The sequence below is a fragment of the Cladophialophora psammophila genome (assembly GCF_000585535.1).
Source record: "Cladophialophora psammophila CBS 110553 chromosome Unknown aczJe-supercont1.36, whole genome shotgun sequence".
NCBI lineage: Eukaryota > Fungi > Ascomycota > Eurotiomycetes > Chaetothyriales > Herpotrichiellaceae > Cladophialophora > Cladophialophora psammophila.
The window spans coordinates 214,937-232,147 of NW_006912957.1; the positions used below are offsets into that span (position 1 = coordinate 214,937).

Genomic DNA, 17,211 nt, shown 5'->3' on the forward strand with positions numbered 1-17,211 from the left:
AGGCCTTTTTCTAAATTCACTGTCTTGAAAGCCAGCGAGTCAGATCTACAAAAGGAGGCAAACTCTCAGCACAACAACTCTGGTATACAACACTTTCATGTCTTGAATAGATCCATGTCGCTACGGCCTCACTAGTCAACTTTTTCAAGTTAGACTCACAGTCCCAGCCGCCTAGACGGTTGAAGCGACATAAGAATGGACTCTTCAATAGTCCAGAAACGGCGGCTCTGGACTAGGAGGAAGGTCTTTAGCGTTATTTAGTGTTATCCTAGACAGGAGGATTCGCAAACTGATATTAGCTCTAAATTCCTATACAGGAAGATAAGAGGTTCTGCCCACTATATGTATTTCTATAAGGAGCGAAGAGCATTGTAGAAAAAGAGGGGAATAGCCAGTGGCGGTACGTACCACTTTTGTGATTCTCCAGGCACTGTCCAGCAATGCTCTCAGCTCAATACCATTTCCTGTAACAAGAAGGATGTTTCAGCGAAGTATCTAACAAGATTAGATATCTTTACGTATATTTTGACTAAGTAGTTTGCTTGACTGCACAAGTACCGATACTCTCACAGGCTATCAAGCCTTTTAATTAGGACAAAAACAGCGAGCATTCGACTCCTGGCGACAACCTGGAGTCGAAATCAAAGACGCGACTCTCAAGGAGGCAGCCGCCTTTGTCCCACCAAATCCCCAGCCATCTCGTCCCTGGAAGTTTTGGCTTCGCCATGGACCTTGACAAAAAGACTCACAATCAGTCGGAGCCTGCATCTTCTGCATGGGTATATTCATGGCTTTTGCTGCCAACATGGCCTTGCTCCAAGTTCTTGTCGTAGGTATCTCCTGTGTTTTCTATGTTGCCTGTGGCTGCCACATCGATCTCATCCATGTGGATGGCTACACGACCGCCGAACAATTCTTCAAGTTCCTCGAGCGGAACATTTGCGGTCTAGTAGCAAGTCAGTCTGCCATAGATCAGCATTGCGAGTTTTTACACGTACCTCTGGAAGGAAGAAGTAGATCAGGAGACCCTGAAGACCAGTGAGACAGACAAAGAGGATGTAATATCTCCCTATGTAAAGTTTAGCACCAGTATCTCACACCACAGGGACTGGAGGACTTACAACCGATGTTGACAAAAGCGGTGGGTGCAGCTTCGGTCCATACAACGTTCAAGACGAAGAAGCCTGCGATCGCAATCGAGCCGCCTTTTGTTCGCAAATGAGTAGGAAACAGTTCGCCAGCCAAAACCCAGACTTGGGGGTCAATAAAGGCTCCGTAGCTAGAGGAAAATTAACACAAGCCAAGTAGGAGATAGGGCGATCCCTCCTTACAAGAGCTCGAAGAGAAAATTGAAAAAGACACTTCCGATGGCGTAGCTACGACCTCCTGTTTGGGTGAACTTAGCGGTCAACGCGGTGAAGAGTATGAGACAGATGAAAGCGCCAGCATATCCAATAACTAGCAAACATATTTTGTCAGGTGTGAGCCCCAAATGGTAGATCTTGACAAACCTAAGCCACGTCGACGACGGAGATTGTCGGCAAATATAGCCCCAACTAAGTTCCACACCGTTGCTAACGTGAGCCAGACCGCATTCAGAAGCAGTGAGACCGAGGTCGAGTTGCCCAAAGAAGTGTATATAATGACTGAGTAGTCTGCATATCTCATCAGCATATCATCCCGCAAATAAAGATGGTCGTGAAGACGTACTTGAGATGACCAAGACACCCGTGTTCATGGCACCCGCAACGACCAATATCGCAAATAAAAGTTGCTTGCGGTGGACTTTGTCTGTGAGAAGAACCGCATATTCGGAGCGGCCCTTCAAGGCAGCTTCATCGATGGCAATTTGGGCCATTATCTCGTGGGCCTCCTTGCGTGCGTACTCATTTGTCGTGTCACCGGGTGCCTGGTGGAGGCGAGTCAAGACATTCAAGGCATCCGCTTTTCGCCCCTTGACTGTAAGCCAGCGGGGGCTTTCCGGCATCCAGAAGGTCAATCCAAGTGCAACAAGTCCGAAGATCAAGGGGACAGCTAGCGGGAAACGGAAGCCGAATGTGGTGGACGTCGACGCAAAAGACGTGCTGTATCCGATCTAGAGTTCCTTCCGCGTTAGTCCTGTCGTAGAAAACTGTCGAGAAACTTACCCAAGCTCCAAGGCAGAAGCCAAAATTTTGGCCGAAAGCGTGCATTCCAGCCATCGCGCCACGAGATAGAGGGGGCGCGATTTCCGACAAATAGACTGGACCGATGCACAGTGAGTTACCGCTGGCGAAGCCGATCAAGCAGCGATGCACGATGTACATGGCTTGATTCATGGCCCCTGCTCCAATGACACTACCGGCGATGTGCCAGAAAAGAGCAAACCGGAAGGCGCTTATTCTGCCAAAAATATTCATGAAGGGTCCAATGGCAATGGATCCCAAGAATCCGAACGCGTAGTACGCTCCAGTGACAGCCGATGTTATGGTGACAGTGTGGCTATAGCCTGGTTGTGTTGGCGACATTGCAAGGCCCATCTGGTTGTACCAGGAAACCTGACCCAGTGTGTATGCTACCGAGCCAGTTTGGTAGCCGAGAAGGATCGAAGCGACAGTTGACGCCACGACAACCTAATCATTGGTCTTAGTATCAACTCCTCGCTGAGAATTTCCCCAGAGTCTACCAACCAGAATGTTATATAGGGTAACATGTCTTTCGGCCATGGTTGCTGTAAATACGGGGACAGCCTCTGGTATGGAGTAGGACGAGGCTGTAATGGATAAGACGAAACCACAGGGTGTTGAGAATATCTTCGCTGACAGTGCTCTACGACACTAATATGCAGGAGATGCGGTATATGTCGGGTCCAAGCGTAGACCTGTCTCCATGTTCTGCCTGCATCATGCTAATTCTTCAGTCCAATAGAAGCACAAGATATGAAAGTTCTTTGGCCAGCCGAGTGTCGAAGCATCTCCGTGGCAATATCGAGCTTCTAGACTAATCAAACTTTTGCAACCCCGAGAGACTTTGCCGAGAAACAGACTATGAAGATCACGCGATGACACAAATTCCGTCGGTTCGGGAAATCCAAGATGGCGAGGCCTCAGTGGAAGACAGTACGCCGAATCTAACAGACCTATTTGATCGTGGTCCAGAGCGGCAAGATATCCTCTCCACCAAGCGTATGACTTGGCGTTACCTGAAGAAGACCAGCATGCCAAGGTGTCCATGATATAATTATACATTTACGCTCCCGGACACCGCGCCACAAATTTCGGTCCTCTTGGAAAACCCCATATCTAAAAAATGGCGGCGTTAGGATTATGGGACTAAATTATTCATGATTGATTGCATTGGAATGCCGCTGGAGCATTATCATGTGACCGCCTCAACTACCCCCCAGGTTAAGGCCATAAAGTACCACTTCTATCCCGATTGGGCAATACACGAGACCTCGTGGCACTACGGCATTTAAGCCTCTTCCATCACATGTAGAACTTGTCTTCCTTAATCGATTATGGCCCCCTAGATTGGCCCAACAGAGAGAAGAGTGCTTCTGTCATACGAGGGTGTGCGAGTTACGGGCGCTAGCCCCTTATTAATGGGCTTTGCACGTTGGGCGCCAAATGTTCATTCGTAACATGAACCCTCTGTAAAATCCCGCGGAGGTATAGTGCAAGTGCTATATCACTTTGCTGCTCCTGTCCCCTATCAAACGAACCACTCTGATTTGTTAAAACATGCATAACGCGGGACAGTTTCCAACAATATAACTACCAGCCTGGACAAGCAGTAATAGCTACCGCCAAGGATCCCGACCGTAAATTGCTTGTGACCCAGCACGCCGATGACTCGACCACGAGTGTGGGAGAAACAACTTGGAATAGGCCTCGCACGATAAGAAGAATGACATGAAAACAGACCCATTCTACGGTTGTTACACCAAGTTGAGGGTCTTTCTGACCCAGCTCATGGTCATCTTAAGCTCAACCAACCAAATTCTTCGATAGACCTCTATAAGTAATACATGCTGCACTGCACCTCAAGAGACCCACCTTTACTTAGTTCGAACCAACTCTCACAAATTATTTTGAATTTGGTCTACTTGAATTGTGCACCAAACACCACTTCTTCGAGCTCCCAGAGTTCGAATTAAGCCAGTGTACGGGATCACCAACGTGGAAGGAGTTGCCGCGCGAGTCATCTACGCCGCCAAAGAGAATACTGAGCTACGCAGTTATGTTATGCTCCTGGGCCGGTGCCAAAGAATGAGATGGCCTTGAATATTCGTCGAGCCTGTGGGTCGTGTGCATTGGACCGTTCAATGAGCGCGGGTCTCGGTCTGGCTCTGAGGTTTCAAGCCCCAGGTCCCACCCTGAAAAAATTGGTGCCTCGTTTCACGAATCACAAGCGGTACGAGTTGTTGCGAGGACGGATGGTTGTATCCTCTTCCTGTGTGTAAGTTGTTCTCAAGGAGAGCTACCTTCTGCCTGATAGGAGAGCTTGGCTAAGAACGGTCTTCGTAGCGAGTGAAACACTATCAATGACCCGAAAACACCAAGACGTCACCCGAGGCCCATCAAATGCGGGGAAAACTGGAACGAAGCCTATTTGGCGTCCTGCTAATCTCTACCCAGTACGTGGGGATACCTCCTCCTGCAAATCGAAGTGACATTCACGATCTTTACATGGGCTGTGGCGGTGCCGACAACGAACTCGACCGAACAATAAAGCACGCCTTGCTACCTTTTCCTCGTACCATACGCGTTTCCGCCGGCATCACAATGGCTAGCACCTCATATCGCCCAGTCGTTTCTTTTCCTGAAGAGTTCGAACCAACGTGGCGCAACGCCTTGTTGCAGCAAGACGTCGTCGAGCAAAATTCTGTCCTCACCAACGTAGTCATTATACCCTCGGAAACGAACACCAAACAACCTAAGAATCCGTCAGACACCAGAAACAATGCTTTGGGTAGCAAGAAGCGTTCAACTAAGCTCCAGCCCCTGGGTGAGCTACGGAAACGTCGAAAGTACGTTCACGGTGATGGAGGGACTATTTTGTCAAGAATGATATAGCGAACACCGATACTGACCATCTCCCGCGCTAGAACCATTGCAGCTGAAGTGGTGGCCGAGGAGCACCCTGCACCTGGCTCGATCTTGTCATCGGCGACGCCTCGTCCCTCAACAGAGATACGACCTCACAAGGAAAGCGATGGATCAACAGTGACGCGAGATGTCTGCAGTACTTCACCTTGTGAGTTACACCGGGTGAAATATTCAATGCGTCTTCTGACATGTCTGAATGAGTAGCTAAAGCAGCCACAGACGGATGTCCTGGATTTGCAGCTGCGTCGCGACCACCGCATAGACGTTGTGCGGCGACGGATCTTCCCAGCTTTATTCGGCCGCTCTCTTGTCGGGCCGGCCATGATGAAATCTCTTATCTCTCTTCGAAAGGTGCATTGTGGCTCCCTCCGGCCAAGGATCTACTGGTGCTTGTCAAGGCATATGCCCATTTTGTGCATCCTTTCAACCCCTTTCTGGACATCAAGAATCTGTTGGATGTTTGCCACATACATGCGAATCCCTCTGAGGGAGTCACGCAACCCAGAGGCCGCGATCGTATCAGTCTACTTACGCTGAACGCGGCCCTGGGAGCAGCAATCTCGGTAAGTGCTTTGCGCTGTGCCATGCTTAATCGTGTCCAACAAGTGCATGCTGATGTCGTTCTTAAAGTATGTTGACACGGCATGCGTCGAGAGAATGGAGTTCGCCTCACACACTGCTGCCCGAGACGCGTTTTACATGCGGGCAAAGTTGCTCTACGACTTGGACTGCGAAAGTGACCCCTTGAGCGTGCAGCAAGCCCTGATCCTCATGACGTACTGGGTGGGCATACCTGCAGCCCAGAAAGACACGTGGCATTGGCACGGGTTGGCCGTCAACACGCTGGAGTCCATTAATCATCGGGAGCTGACTTCCCCCGGTGCAACCACGCAAGATCAATCTCGGAAACTCCAGAGGAGACTGTGGTGGAGCTGCTTCATCAGGGACGCTTGCCTGGCTCTTGGCCTGAGATGCGCCCCTCGAATGAAGTTCGATGAATGCACTATGGCCATGCTGACTCTAGACGACTTCGATGAGATTCCGATCGGAGTGCACCAGGGCGAAAGCACGGCAACAACCTGCCAGTGCTCTTATGTTCCCGAGCGAACATTGGTCGTGGCTTTTGTACAGATGGCCAAGCTATGTCTTATCATCAACGGTATTCAAGCTTTCATCTCAGGCCCCAGCAAGACGAGCTCCATGGACACGAGCGCAGCGCCGTGTTGCAACGTCGATCCTGCTACAAGGACGTCTCTTGTCACGAAACTCTTCAGGCAGCGCTTGCAATCGTGGCTAGCTGACCTCCCTGCCGAGTGCCGGTACAGCTCGGTCGGCCAGGAAGGTCATGGGGAACATCATTTTGATAGATTAGAGGCCAGAGTGAAGGTCCATGTTGTATTGGTGAATATGTTCTACTATTCTGTGGTTTGCCATTTGCACTTTCCGCAGCTACTCAAGGAGACCGGCAACGGCATCGGGCGACTGTTCTGTGAGACCATGACTACATCTATTGCGGTTAACATGGTTCGTGCTGCCGTTAACGAACTTACCACATTGGCGGCGATCGTCATCTGCGATGATTTGGTCGATCATCTTCCGGCTGCTTCGTAAGTCTGCGTCCCTCTTCTATGCCGCACAGTCTCGAACTGACCTGTGTGTGTTCTTGACAGTTCCTCGGCATTGATGCCCGCGATCGTCGTACATCTTGCTAGCATTCATTCAAAGAGCTTGTCCAAACAACCGATGACGCTTCAACCCCTGGGGACGTACCTGGGAGTCTTCGCGGGATTGGTGGCAAAATATGAGTCTGCACGGCTCCTGATGCACCGTTTCAGAGAAAGTCTCGATGACGCAGGACTCCGACTTGACGACGTTTTGCTCACTGCGCAACGGCAGCTTCAGACCATGGCATCCTGTACTCATCTGGACTCGGCTCCTGCCTGCACTGGAACAGCGCCGTTGACAGATTTCATTGGAGACGTTGCGGGATCAGAGAGACCATCCCCAGCCACGCGTGGGAGCTCTTCTGGGATGACTGACCACGACTGCATCGCTCTGGGACAAACTGACGATAGCGCACCTCATATCGCCTCATCAACCAATTTGCCATCCGTACCTAACTTAGTACCACCTTCGACATTAGCAGAGCCTCGTGATAGCTATGATTTCCTAACGATCCCGGACGACAACCTTGTTCCTGCAATACCATTGTCGGGCATTGGGCTGGGAGATGACATGAGCGACAACGTGGAACCGCTATCCCCGTCCTATTTACTCGAGGCCCTTGACAAGTCATTGGCGTTGCCGCACTCGCACTCTTCAGCCTTTTCGTTCGAAGATTTCGATGAGACTTTCGGCATCAATTCTTACACAACCTTTGACGTCCGGTGAGCCACTCTTACAGAAACAGTCCAAGTTCATGTATCATCAACGAAGTGGGACGCGAACGGCTCCTTTCAAGAAGTCGTTCCTTCTTGGTGCCACAGAGAGTAGTTGCAATGGAAGCATTTCTGATTGGGAGCCTGTCAGTCCGGCTTGTAATGCCACTGCATCATACGCGAGAACGAGTGTGATATCACAGCAAGATGCCCATTCTTAGTGCAGCTTATTCGAGCCTCCAGTTGCTCTTGAAGTGCTGAACGGATATATTTATATACAAAGCCTTAATGTCACTCCATACATTAGTTGGCAAATCTACCATCGTAACAAAAGGTGTTACAGCCAATTATCTGAGCCACATTCTGCCGAGGTTCGAAATGCATGCAACGGAGGTTATTTCTGATCCAGCGGGGTTGCGTTAATGTCGAGCAACCGTCTGAACTGTGCCAGGACCAGGCGCAAATCGTGTCATTCTTCTGGCTTGTTCGAACCCAAGAATGGCTTGCGACCACTGTCGGAAGCGAAAAGTCAGGGTATTTCACTCTGCATCACGAGGCAGACATCTTCGCTGACTGATCTCTCAGTGTGACAACCAGCCGCAGACTTGCTCCAACTGCAAGCTCTATAATATCGCTTGCAGCTACAGCCAGGACAGGAGACGCCGGTGAGCCTTGTCTGGGATCTTGTACTTCGTTCAATGGAGATCAACTAACTCGCAAACAAGTTGGCCTGCTCCTCGCCTTCAGGGCAATGCCCTCCGCCAGAGACATTATGCTCGTTCCGAGAGTCAAGCTTGTGAATCCGGACCACTCGAGTCACTTCCCACCACAAATCAAAATGTCGTGACCGAAAACGACAGCAATTCCACCGATGAACCAGGCTTAACGATCGAATTAGACAATTCCAATGACGGACGTATGAATAGCGGCCGGGTCTCACCCTCAGTAGATCTGCCGACTCGTAAGGTATTGGACTCTTGGATGGAAATCGTGGACGGACGACAGCTGAGAGGGACCTCCTTGGCAAGTTATGCATCAAATCGCTCACAGACGAATCGTATGGGTTTTTCTGAGAGGCAAAGCGTGTCCCTCGATCAAGACGTGCGGAGAGTGTCAGATACGACCAGGGCTGGGGGTCTGATGGCGAGCGACCATCTCCAGCTGTTCTTGCCTGGCTCGACCGCCATCCAAAGCCCAACGTCGTTACTCCGATGTCCTCCAGGCAATGATGTGGCAGTGTTGGATAAGTCCACTGCAGAACATGGCGCACCAGTGCCGGAGTGCCTCCCCAGTCACTGGGCCACACGAACCGGGGCTTTGCGCCTGGTCGGACGTGGCGACTTACGGTACTTTGGCGTCACAAGTAATCTCGATCTGGATCGACACGCCCTCATGTACGAGTCGTATCAGTCCAAGAGTCGCCGCTTCCGCGACTCCTGCGAGCAGATTCTCAGCGCGAATGGACTGCACTGGGTCGGCGACAAACAGTTTGAAGATTACTTGACAGCGCAATTCTTCCTCTGGGAGAACTCGCTTCTTACCATCCTAAACGAGTCGATATACTTCCAAGAAAAAGCTCGCTTCGAGAAAGGCGAGGACACCAATCTGTATTCACCAATACTTAATCATGCAATGTATGTATCCTCACGGCGGGCGTTGCTGATGACCATGATCATCACTTCTGACTCTATTCGCCATATTCCGGCCTTCACAGATGTGCGCTCGGAGCTTTTCATTCCACTCGTCCATTTCCAGCAGCTATCCCAGCGGATGCGAAATGCGACTTCTTCGCTGCTCGGGCCAGAGTCTTAATAGACCTTGAGATGGATCATCCGACATTGGCTACAGTCCAGGCTTTGATCATCCTATCTTTCTATGAAGCTGGTCGAGGGGACGATGCTCGTGGTAAGTCATCGTAGAGCCGTGGCTGGCGATGCCACGCGATTCTCTTTGAGGTTCTGTCACTGATTGTTGTCCTTTACGTGTAATAGGTTGGCTATACTCTGGTAAGATGGCCATCTTCATCCAATAGCCCCAATTCTGCTAATTCTGTACACCAACAGGCATGGCGGCTCGAATCAGTGTCGATCTTGGCTTGCATGTTGACGGCCAACCTGATATCATGTCCGTGACGACGAATACAGATATGCTTCAACTCCGCAGAGGCTTGTTCTGGGCTTTGCAAGCCACGGACGTGTAAGCTTGCCAGCCTCGTATCACTTCGCTGTCTCCTTGCATTCTTTCGCCAACATTGGCTACAGGTTCTGGAGCTGTTATCTCGGTAGACCGCTCGCTACCGGGGAGCTTGGGTCAAACGTCCCTCCACCCATAGTCGACGCGGTACGCGCCTGGAGAGATCCTACGCTAGAGCCGGGTCTCGATGCACCGTCAGAAGCCCAGTCGAGAATTTCGCCTACAGTCCACCGACAATTTTGCACTTTGATTTCCATAATGACACAGATTCAAAGCACCCTGTTTGTTCCACGCATCAAGAAGATGGAGCGTCGTTCGAAGCTAATGATGTTGCAGCTACATGGGTAAAACAATATCGCTACAAGACCATCTGTCCTTCGTGGCCTCAGTGGATCATCAATTACGGTGGTGGAGAGACTCCCTTCCATCCGAGTTGCACATCAACGCCGCGTCTGTCTCATTGGCAGGAAGCAATAAAGGTCCTACACTCCTTCACCTTCAGTAAGTTAGCCTCGTCTGAACCCTTCACTACACCCTGTTTCATTGACATTGACGTCCACCGCAGTATGCAGTATCATACAATCATGATACTCCTCCATCGGACCCTCATTGCACCTTTTGGCGACGACTTGCCATCACAGACACGTTCGGACGAGGAACTTCAGACGTGCACAGAATCCGCAGATGAAATATGCCTGCTCCTCAAGATGTACACGACGTCGTTTTCCACTAGGACCATGCACGTACAATCGACCTACGTTGTGCTGACTGCTGGCCTGATCCATGTCTACAAGGTCCACCGAGAGCAAACATCAACATCAACAAGAGAGACTTCCGCTGCATCAGACAATTTGACGACCTGTATCCAGACCTTGGGTGAGATGAGTATCGCTTTCAAGAGTAGCCTACGGGCTCTGGACATCCTCTTATCGGCGAGACGTCAACTGAGTCATGACTGGTGACACGGGCGGAGTCCTGACGGGTGAACACTGAGGTGACATATGTGTTGCCGATACTATCACGATGAGCGAACAGCTCTATTGAGCAACAGAGGGCCTTCCCACCATCAATCGCATCAAACAATCTGACTAGGCTCTATATTGCTGGATTCTGGCTGGGCACAGTGACCAGCTCGAGATTTCTGCCATCACCCACATGGTCACTTTCCTATTGAATGTCCACGCTGGCATCTTGAGAGCTGAACAAACCGCATAGCCCTCTATCGCCAAACACATATGCTGACGCCATCAAAAGATAGCCAAGGCATTTGGTGGCGAACCTACCGAGCCGGGCACGTTGAGCGGTGCACTAGTCAACAGAAACTCGTAGCGGCGAACCTTCCGGCAGTGTTCCCCAAGCGCCTTCAGGTCCCACAGTTCGCCAATGCATAGGCCGAAGAGACTGAGGAAATATTGGTGGAGGACTATTCCGTGCGGGAAGCACAATGCACAAACGGTCAGCTGGACCTCATTCAGGATACCGTGCTAGACTTTAAATTGGAATGAGAAAGGTGGATGAGAGCGTTGACCAGGTCATCTTGTACATGACGCGCAGGACATGCTTACCGAGTTCGTTCAACCCACCCACACGGTTGTTGTCCTCTTCGATGGTTGGCGGGATCACTTCGAATGCCACCTGGTCGCCTGCGACAGCGGCGAAATGATGATTCCAAATCCATCTAGCTGATTCTCGATTACCCTTTACACCGACAGCTTTGTGGGTGCCGAGCAGTCGTGCCTGACCTTGGGCGTCCAACCCGTCTAATTCCTCAGTATACCCGGTCCTGATCAGTAAGATGTCGCCGTGCTTGAAAGTTGTGCATTGGTATTTCGCAACCGCCTCAAGATCCTGGACAGAGATGGCGTGCGCGTCGAAGCAGTCGTACTTTATCCCATGCTCTCGGGCATATTCGCGATAGTCTAAGAGGACGCCGCGCCCTACCATGCACCCACGCTCGTGCCAGTGGTTGAGAGTGGGCAATGCTTTGTCCACGTCAACTTTCCCGTACGGCTGCACCAGGTCGTCCTTGCGAGGCCTGGTGCCATTGTAATGCAGGCCGGTCGGCTGGTGCGCGACATGGACAAGACTGTCCCACTGGCTTGAACACTGGGTGTTAAAGGACACCTCGTCGTCGAAGGCGACGGTACGCAGTGCACCTTCTGACATGTCGATGACATTGTGCTTGAGCGCTCGCCGTCCGAATCCAGCTTCGGCAATGGCGCCCAAGGACCAGTTCAACGAAATCGATACCCCATCTCGGACCTCCTTCACGGCTTCCTGGACAACATCTGGCGTGATGAGATTAAGAGTCCCTAGATGGTCTTTCTTGCCGTCCTTGTCGAAAACACCCCACGCACAGCCCTGCGGCATCCCCTTGACTTTGGGCAAGGAATCGAAGTCCGGAATGGTCGAGAGTTGGGCCATGATGGGCAAAAGGGCTACCTTGTTTGACGATTCTTCCGGTCTTAGGTTGTTAATATCTGCTCAGTTCCAAGACGCTGTGCAATTGTTTGTCTCGGTGCAACACAGCAAGTATGATGAAGGTATTTCTGTTCTTCGCTGCAAGTTGTCGTCTGTGATGGAAAGCCACCAACGCGATAGGTCAAAAGAGGACACCGACATGCGTAAAGAGCCATCTCCGTCATCTCGGAGATGTGAAGTGACCATCAAAGGCCCGCATTTGAACTCCCGACAGATGAAGGGAATGGTACATATACATTTTCCGTGGTGGAGTTTTGCCGGCTGTATCTACGGTTCGCGCCCTCCTTGTTATCTCAACGATTTATCTCAAGCGTGACCCGTGACTAGTTGAAGCCTTTCTACAGGTTGTGAAGGGTTATCAAAGGTTTTTCTTTTTTCCCCCCTCAAGGTGAAGCCGGATTGGGTTCTATATGGGACATCTTTAAGCGCTTGTCCTTGGGGATCATATCGTAGGGATGATTCCTTCCTTCCTCATGGTGTCGAAGACACGTTTTATATCTTGCCGAGTATCCCATTGGACAGTCCATCCGATTTCTCTGCCCGCCTTGTCCATGCTCACATGGGAGCCCCAAGGGGCGTTGCCCATGGCCCATGCAAAAAACCTCCACGTAGCGAACCGTTCACACGCGTCTTTATCACCACCGTACCTGTCCACTATCTGTCCCCAAACGCCTGCCTTGAGCTTGTCCTCGATGTCTCTTGCGAGGTCGAATCCTGGCCTGGTGGTGACAGACACCCCAAAGTAGCTTCCCATGTACTCCCACAGATCGGCGAATGTCGTCTCACTTGCATCATTGTCGACAATGTTATATGCCTGATTGGCGCCTCCTGCATGAGTTGCGAGATAACTGGTGAAAGCTGCTATATTTGAGGCGGATGAGAAGTCCTGTCTTTTCGCGTAGCAGTTGTCGCCGTCTGTCGGTACAGGAAATACCGCAGGCTCGTCCAGGGCCTTTTGTATCGTGAAGTATATCGCGGCTGTGCAGGTAAAGGACTGACCGCTTCCTGAAAAATCGTAGTTAGTTCATGATTATGGGTGTCTGTAGTCTTAAAATAGCCATGTTCCAGGGCGTACCAGCAGAAACACCACTGATCAGAAAAGGACGTGTCACGCTCCACGTCCAGCGTTTGCCCTTCTGGAGCTCAAACATGAAGTCTTCCTGAGGGTAGTAAAAATTGGGTGGCCCGTCCAAACCTAGACGGCCCAGATCCTCCGTTATCGGCTGCCGTGGCGGTGCCTTGTATGCCTGGCCATAGTGTTTGGCGCCCGTTTGCAGCACCACACGTTGCAACGTGTCTCCATTCAGCGTCTCTACTGCAGTAAGGATGTTCTCGAAGAAGGGGACGTTATATTCGTACTGCTTTTCGAAACTATCGTGATGGATGTACGCCATGTGGAAGAAGTGCGTGACCCGAGTCGCACCCATTGCTTCAAGTGCTTCCATGACCGTGTCCACATCTTTGTTCAAATCATACTTGTGAAAAGTCACACGGGCCGACTGCGGTAAGTTGTAAGGGGGGTGGCGAGAGGTTGCAATGATACGGGACCATTTTGGCTCTCGCGCGAGTTGAGAAACGAGATATTGTCCCGTCACGCCATTGGCGCCTGTGACAAAGGCTACTTGTTTCGCTGCGAGAGACATCTCAGGGACGACCAGGACGTGGTAGCGCCTATATACAAGCTGATTCGCAGAAGACACGATCTCTGTACAGAAGGTAGTGTGTCCCCGGAGAGCTCGATTCACTTCACCTTTATGGATATCATGTGCTGCTGATCTGGTACGTTTCACGATACTGGGAGAGACGATCGGTCCTTCCAGAGCCCATTCGCTTCAGTGCGTTCTCCATTATTGTGGATCTTTGTGGAATAGCTCTTTGTGCCATTTCCGGACCTGTGTTCGACGATCACAAGCCGCTCATTCTCCCGCCGCGACACAATCCCGTTTAGCATCCTTCTCGGAGTCGCGTCGGAAATACGGAGATGATTGGGAAGATGGCAAGTCCAAGCGGACTCCCAACTTTAAGCGACTGGTTCTCTCTCCACATGTACCCATTCGGTGCCCATCACACCCACATAACATTCCAAGACGACTCGAGTCCTGTACCTGTGCTAGAATAGCTCTAGTTGCTCTGCTCCTCGAACACCAGATCATGCGCTCCCTCCTGCAGACATCTTGATCAAGAGCTGAAAAGAACACCCTAGCTGCAGCCATGACCACTCCAAGCATCATAGTTATTGGTGTCATTCTATCGGGCATCGTTGTGGCCCACACACTGAGATACAAACTGAGATTTCAAGATTTCACTGTAGGCTACCACGGCAACATATGGACTCGCAAAAATATAGTATGTTTATGTGCAAGATTTTATGGCCTTCATAGCGAATGGTTTGGTCTGCAGGTGTACGAGAAGCTTGATATGCCGGGGGGACCGGAGGGAAGACATGGAGGACAAACTCTTATCCTGGTGTGCAAGTTGTCACAGGACGGGTCCGTGTGCACAGACTGACGACGCTGTTGTAGAAGGTGCGATGTACCTAAATCTTTACTCCTTCTCCTTCAGCTTGAACCCGGACTGGTCGAAAGGACTCAGCGAAGGCGATGAGATTTTAGACTGTATAACAATCCACGTCCAACAATGTTGACATATGCTAAGTGGTCGGCAGACATGGCGGTGGGAGTGGATAAGTTCGACCTTAGAAAACACATGCATTTCGAGATCGAGTGCTTAGGTGCAAGCAAGATGGAATATTTCGACCGATGAATGAAAAGTTCGATTTTGTGACCGCTTGGCTTCGAATACGACAGATCAGCAATGGTATTTGCCTCGGCCGTCGGGGGCACCTCTGACCCACGGGACGTCAAGCTTCCAGGGTCAGGTAAATGACAGCAAATGCGCCAATACACCACATGATATATGCCATAACGGCATAGTACTTATCGGACCCATACCATGCGTGGGGAGCCGCAGCTCTGTAGTCTGCTGCTCTCATGAAGACGTTGACAATGATCAAGGCGGCAATATTGAGGCTTTGTCCGAGTGTAAGCGCATATTCAAGATTGAACGGAAGCCGTGGACATGGTATGTTCTGATAAGAGAAGGCCATATTAGATACGGCTTGAATTTCTCGAAGAGTCCGGTCAAGAACGGAAGGTATCCATTCACGGCGATGACGATTGGGGGGACAAAGGAAGCAACAAGCATGGAGATTCTAGTTCGAAAGGTCAGTCAGTTATTGGCAATTGCACTGGAACGTTGGACAGGACACTACTCACCCATATCTTCCTTCCAGCCTTCCTTCATGCCCGACGGAATATATCGTACTCTTCTTAGCCATTGTTGACTACTTGGCTAATATAATATGGTTAAGCGTCAACTCCGCATTGCTCACAAGGATCTCGCTAGGTGGTTCTGTAGCTTTGACGAGCGACTCATAATTGCTCAACTGTGGAGGAACCTTGAGATCTCCAGTGGCTACTATCGACCAGAATGTTTTCAATTGCAGGTTAGTTAGATGAGATGCCTCGAAGCACATTCCTGGCTGATACAATATGCCATGCTAGTTAAATAAGGCTCATTTGCTGCGAAGCACTGCGGTCTTGTGTTTGAATTCAGGACCATCACGCCTGTAATAGGGTAGTCTGGAGTGGTGCATGCGAGCATCGGAGCAGGAAAGGCTCGAAGGCAGCCATGAGTGCAGACAGGATAATAGTCGTCGCCTGCGAAGCCCACAAGGCAAACACGCTGCTGGCTAGGAAAAGCCATATCAAGGAGAAAATGCCGCGAGCCGACATGCTGAAATAATCTCGTCTCAGTTCATGTGATTTGCAACGCTCTTATTCTTTATTCCTCCTGTGCTCATGGCAAGACTCACTTCAGTTGAGTCTCGACTGTTCCTTCGAGCCTTCTATCCACCGAGGTTCTAGCCATGCCTCAACCCCATTGAGTACAACTTTGGGCCTTGGCCCTCGCTACTAGCGGACAGATGTCAACAGTGAGGAAAAGATCAGTCATTTCTGGGCAATAATGAGCAAGTTTTGAAGAGTGTCCTTAGTCTCTCTGATCAGCAAGAGATAAGAAAGCTTGGCATCGAGGAATACTGTACATGTGACGGACACATAATTGGCCCAATATATGCACATTTCCCGTTCTAGAACGGGCACTAGGAAACACGCGCTATTTAATGTGCTCAATCTTCGTTACGAGTGAATCGAACTTGGGCTGAAGTTTTGAAAACGTAATGCATTCGTTGTGATTCGTTCAAGCCAGACTATTACGTCCATTTCAAAACACTTGAACACTGCTGGAAAAACCATAGATGCAGCACTTCGGCAGAGAAAGAATGCTTAGGGCCAGTTTCAGATGTGCTTTCAGCCTCGGCCCTCCATGGAAACATGAATCTGCGCTTGTCGATGTATTAGCATTGATCTTTTCCTCCATGGTCCTCCCTATGCGTCTCTTACACTCTTGATTACCCTGAGCACGAGCTGCGCCGTCGTAGTTATCCCACACAATGTCGCAAATCTCATCACCGCCAACACGCCTAAAGATGTCTAGGACGCTGGGCTACCTTCTGCTCCATTTCCCGATGCTCTGAAATGTGTCAAAATAATGAACCAATTCATCAGTAGCTTAGAGCTAAAATCACCCGCATCTCTCCTTGATCCAGAAAGGTAGTGCCAATGCTAGTCTAGCAGATAGTACCTCGAAGGGAGAATTTATTGAATGAACACATATATCTCAGTGGAAATTTGATATTCTGGACTGCGGTCTTCGCTGGCAGATGTCCAAGTGGAGCACCCCCTACACCTGAGACTGTAAGCATAGTGAACAAGCTTACCTAGTTCTCTTTCCGAGATGGATTGTTGCGCTTGGGGCATCGTGGAGCCCCATTGACGGTGCATTCCAGTGAGAGACCTCTTAAAGCATGCATCTTTGCCGAAATCGGTATAACTCAGTGGAGCTGGATAGAGCATAGCTTCGAACTGTACGGTTCATCCACCTCAGGCAAAGCATTTAGTGTCAAATGGACCCAAAAAGAGTCTCTTCTGATATCTCTGGCCAAGACA

At 50.4% G+C, this 17,211-nt stretch overlaps 6 protein-coding genes across 6 annotated transcripts; 2 read left to right on the forward strand and 4 right to left on the reverse strand.

Annotated features, from left to right (window-relative positions):
- Window positions 1-751: 751 nt before the first annotated feature.
- On the reverse strand, window positions 752-2,705 carry A1O5_12712 (uncharacterized protein; the record flags this gene model as incomplete). The annotated part of the gene is made up of 8 exons (XM_007753281.1): window positions 752-946; window positions 999-1,069; window positions 1,122-1,279; window positions 1,332-1,458; window positions 1,512-1,655; window positions 1,711-2,095; window positions 2,148-2,612; window positions 2,670-2,705. The coding sequence occupies 8 exons, from the start codon at window positions 2,703-2,705 to the stop codon at window positions 752-754; spliced, it is 1,581 nt and encodes a 526-aa protein (XP_007751471.1).
- Window positions 2,706-4,766: 2,061 nt separating this feature from the next.
- On the forward strand, window positions 4,767-7,481 carry A1O5_12713 (uncharacterized protein; the record flags this gene model as incomplete). Its single annotated transcript, XM_007753282.1, has 5 exons — window positions 4,767-5,011; window positions 5,090-5,238; window positions 5,295-5,653; window positions 5,721-6,697; window positions 6,761-7,481. 5 exons carry the CDS (start codon window positions 4,767-4,769, stop codon window positions 7,479-7,481), a joined length of 2,451 nt encoding a protein of 816 aa, XP_007751472.1.
- A 1,379-nt stretch (window positions 7,482-8,860) lies between these two features.
- A1O5_12714 (uncharacterized protein) lies at window positions 8,861-10,623 on the forward strand (the record flags this gene model as incomplete). Its single annotated transcript, XM_007753283.1, has 7 exons — window positions 8,861-9,102; window positions 9,183-9,373; window positions 9,460-9,474; window positions 9,532-9,664; window positions 9,730-9,942; window positions 9,998-10,162; window positions 10,227-10,623. The coding sequence occupies 7 exons, from the start codon at window positions 8,861-8,863 to the stop codon at window positions 10,621-10,623; spliced, it is 1,356 nt and encodes a 451-aa protein (XP_007751473.1).
- Window positions 10,624-10,908: 285 nt separating this feature from the next.
- Window positions 10,909-12,085, reverse strand: A1O5_12715 (uncharacterized protein; the record flags this gene model as incomplete). Its single annotated transcript, XM_007753284.1, has 2 exons — window positions 10,909-11,084; window positions 11,227-12,085. 2 exons carry the CDS (start codon window positions 12,083-12,085, stop codon window positions 10,909-10,911), a joined length of 1,035 nt encoding a protein of 344 aa, XP_007751474.1.
- A 499-nt stretch (window positions 12,086-12,584) lies between these two features.
- A1O5_12716 (uncharacterized protein) lies at window positions 12,585-13,785 on the reverse strand (the record flags this gene model as incomplete). The annotated part of the gene is made up of 2 exons (XM_007753285.1): window positions 12,585-13,147; window positions 13,218-13,785. The coding sequence occupies 2 exons, from the start codon at window positions 13,783-13,785 to the stop codon at window positions 12,585-12,587; spliced, it is 1,131 nt and encodes a 376-aa protein (XP_007751475.1).
- Window positions 13,786-15,002: 1,217 nt separating this feature from the next.
- On the reverse strand, window positions 15,003-15,248 carry A1O5_12717 (uncharacterized protein; the record flags this gene model as incomplete). Its single annotated transcript, XM_007753286.1, has 1 exon — window positions 15,003-15,248. The coding sequence occupies one exon, from the start codon at window positions 15,246-15,248 to the stop codon at window positions 15,003-15,005; it is 246 nt and encodes an 81-aa protein (XP_007751476.1).
- Window positions 15,249-17,211: the final 1,963 nt, after the last annotated feature.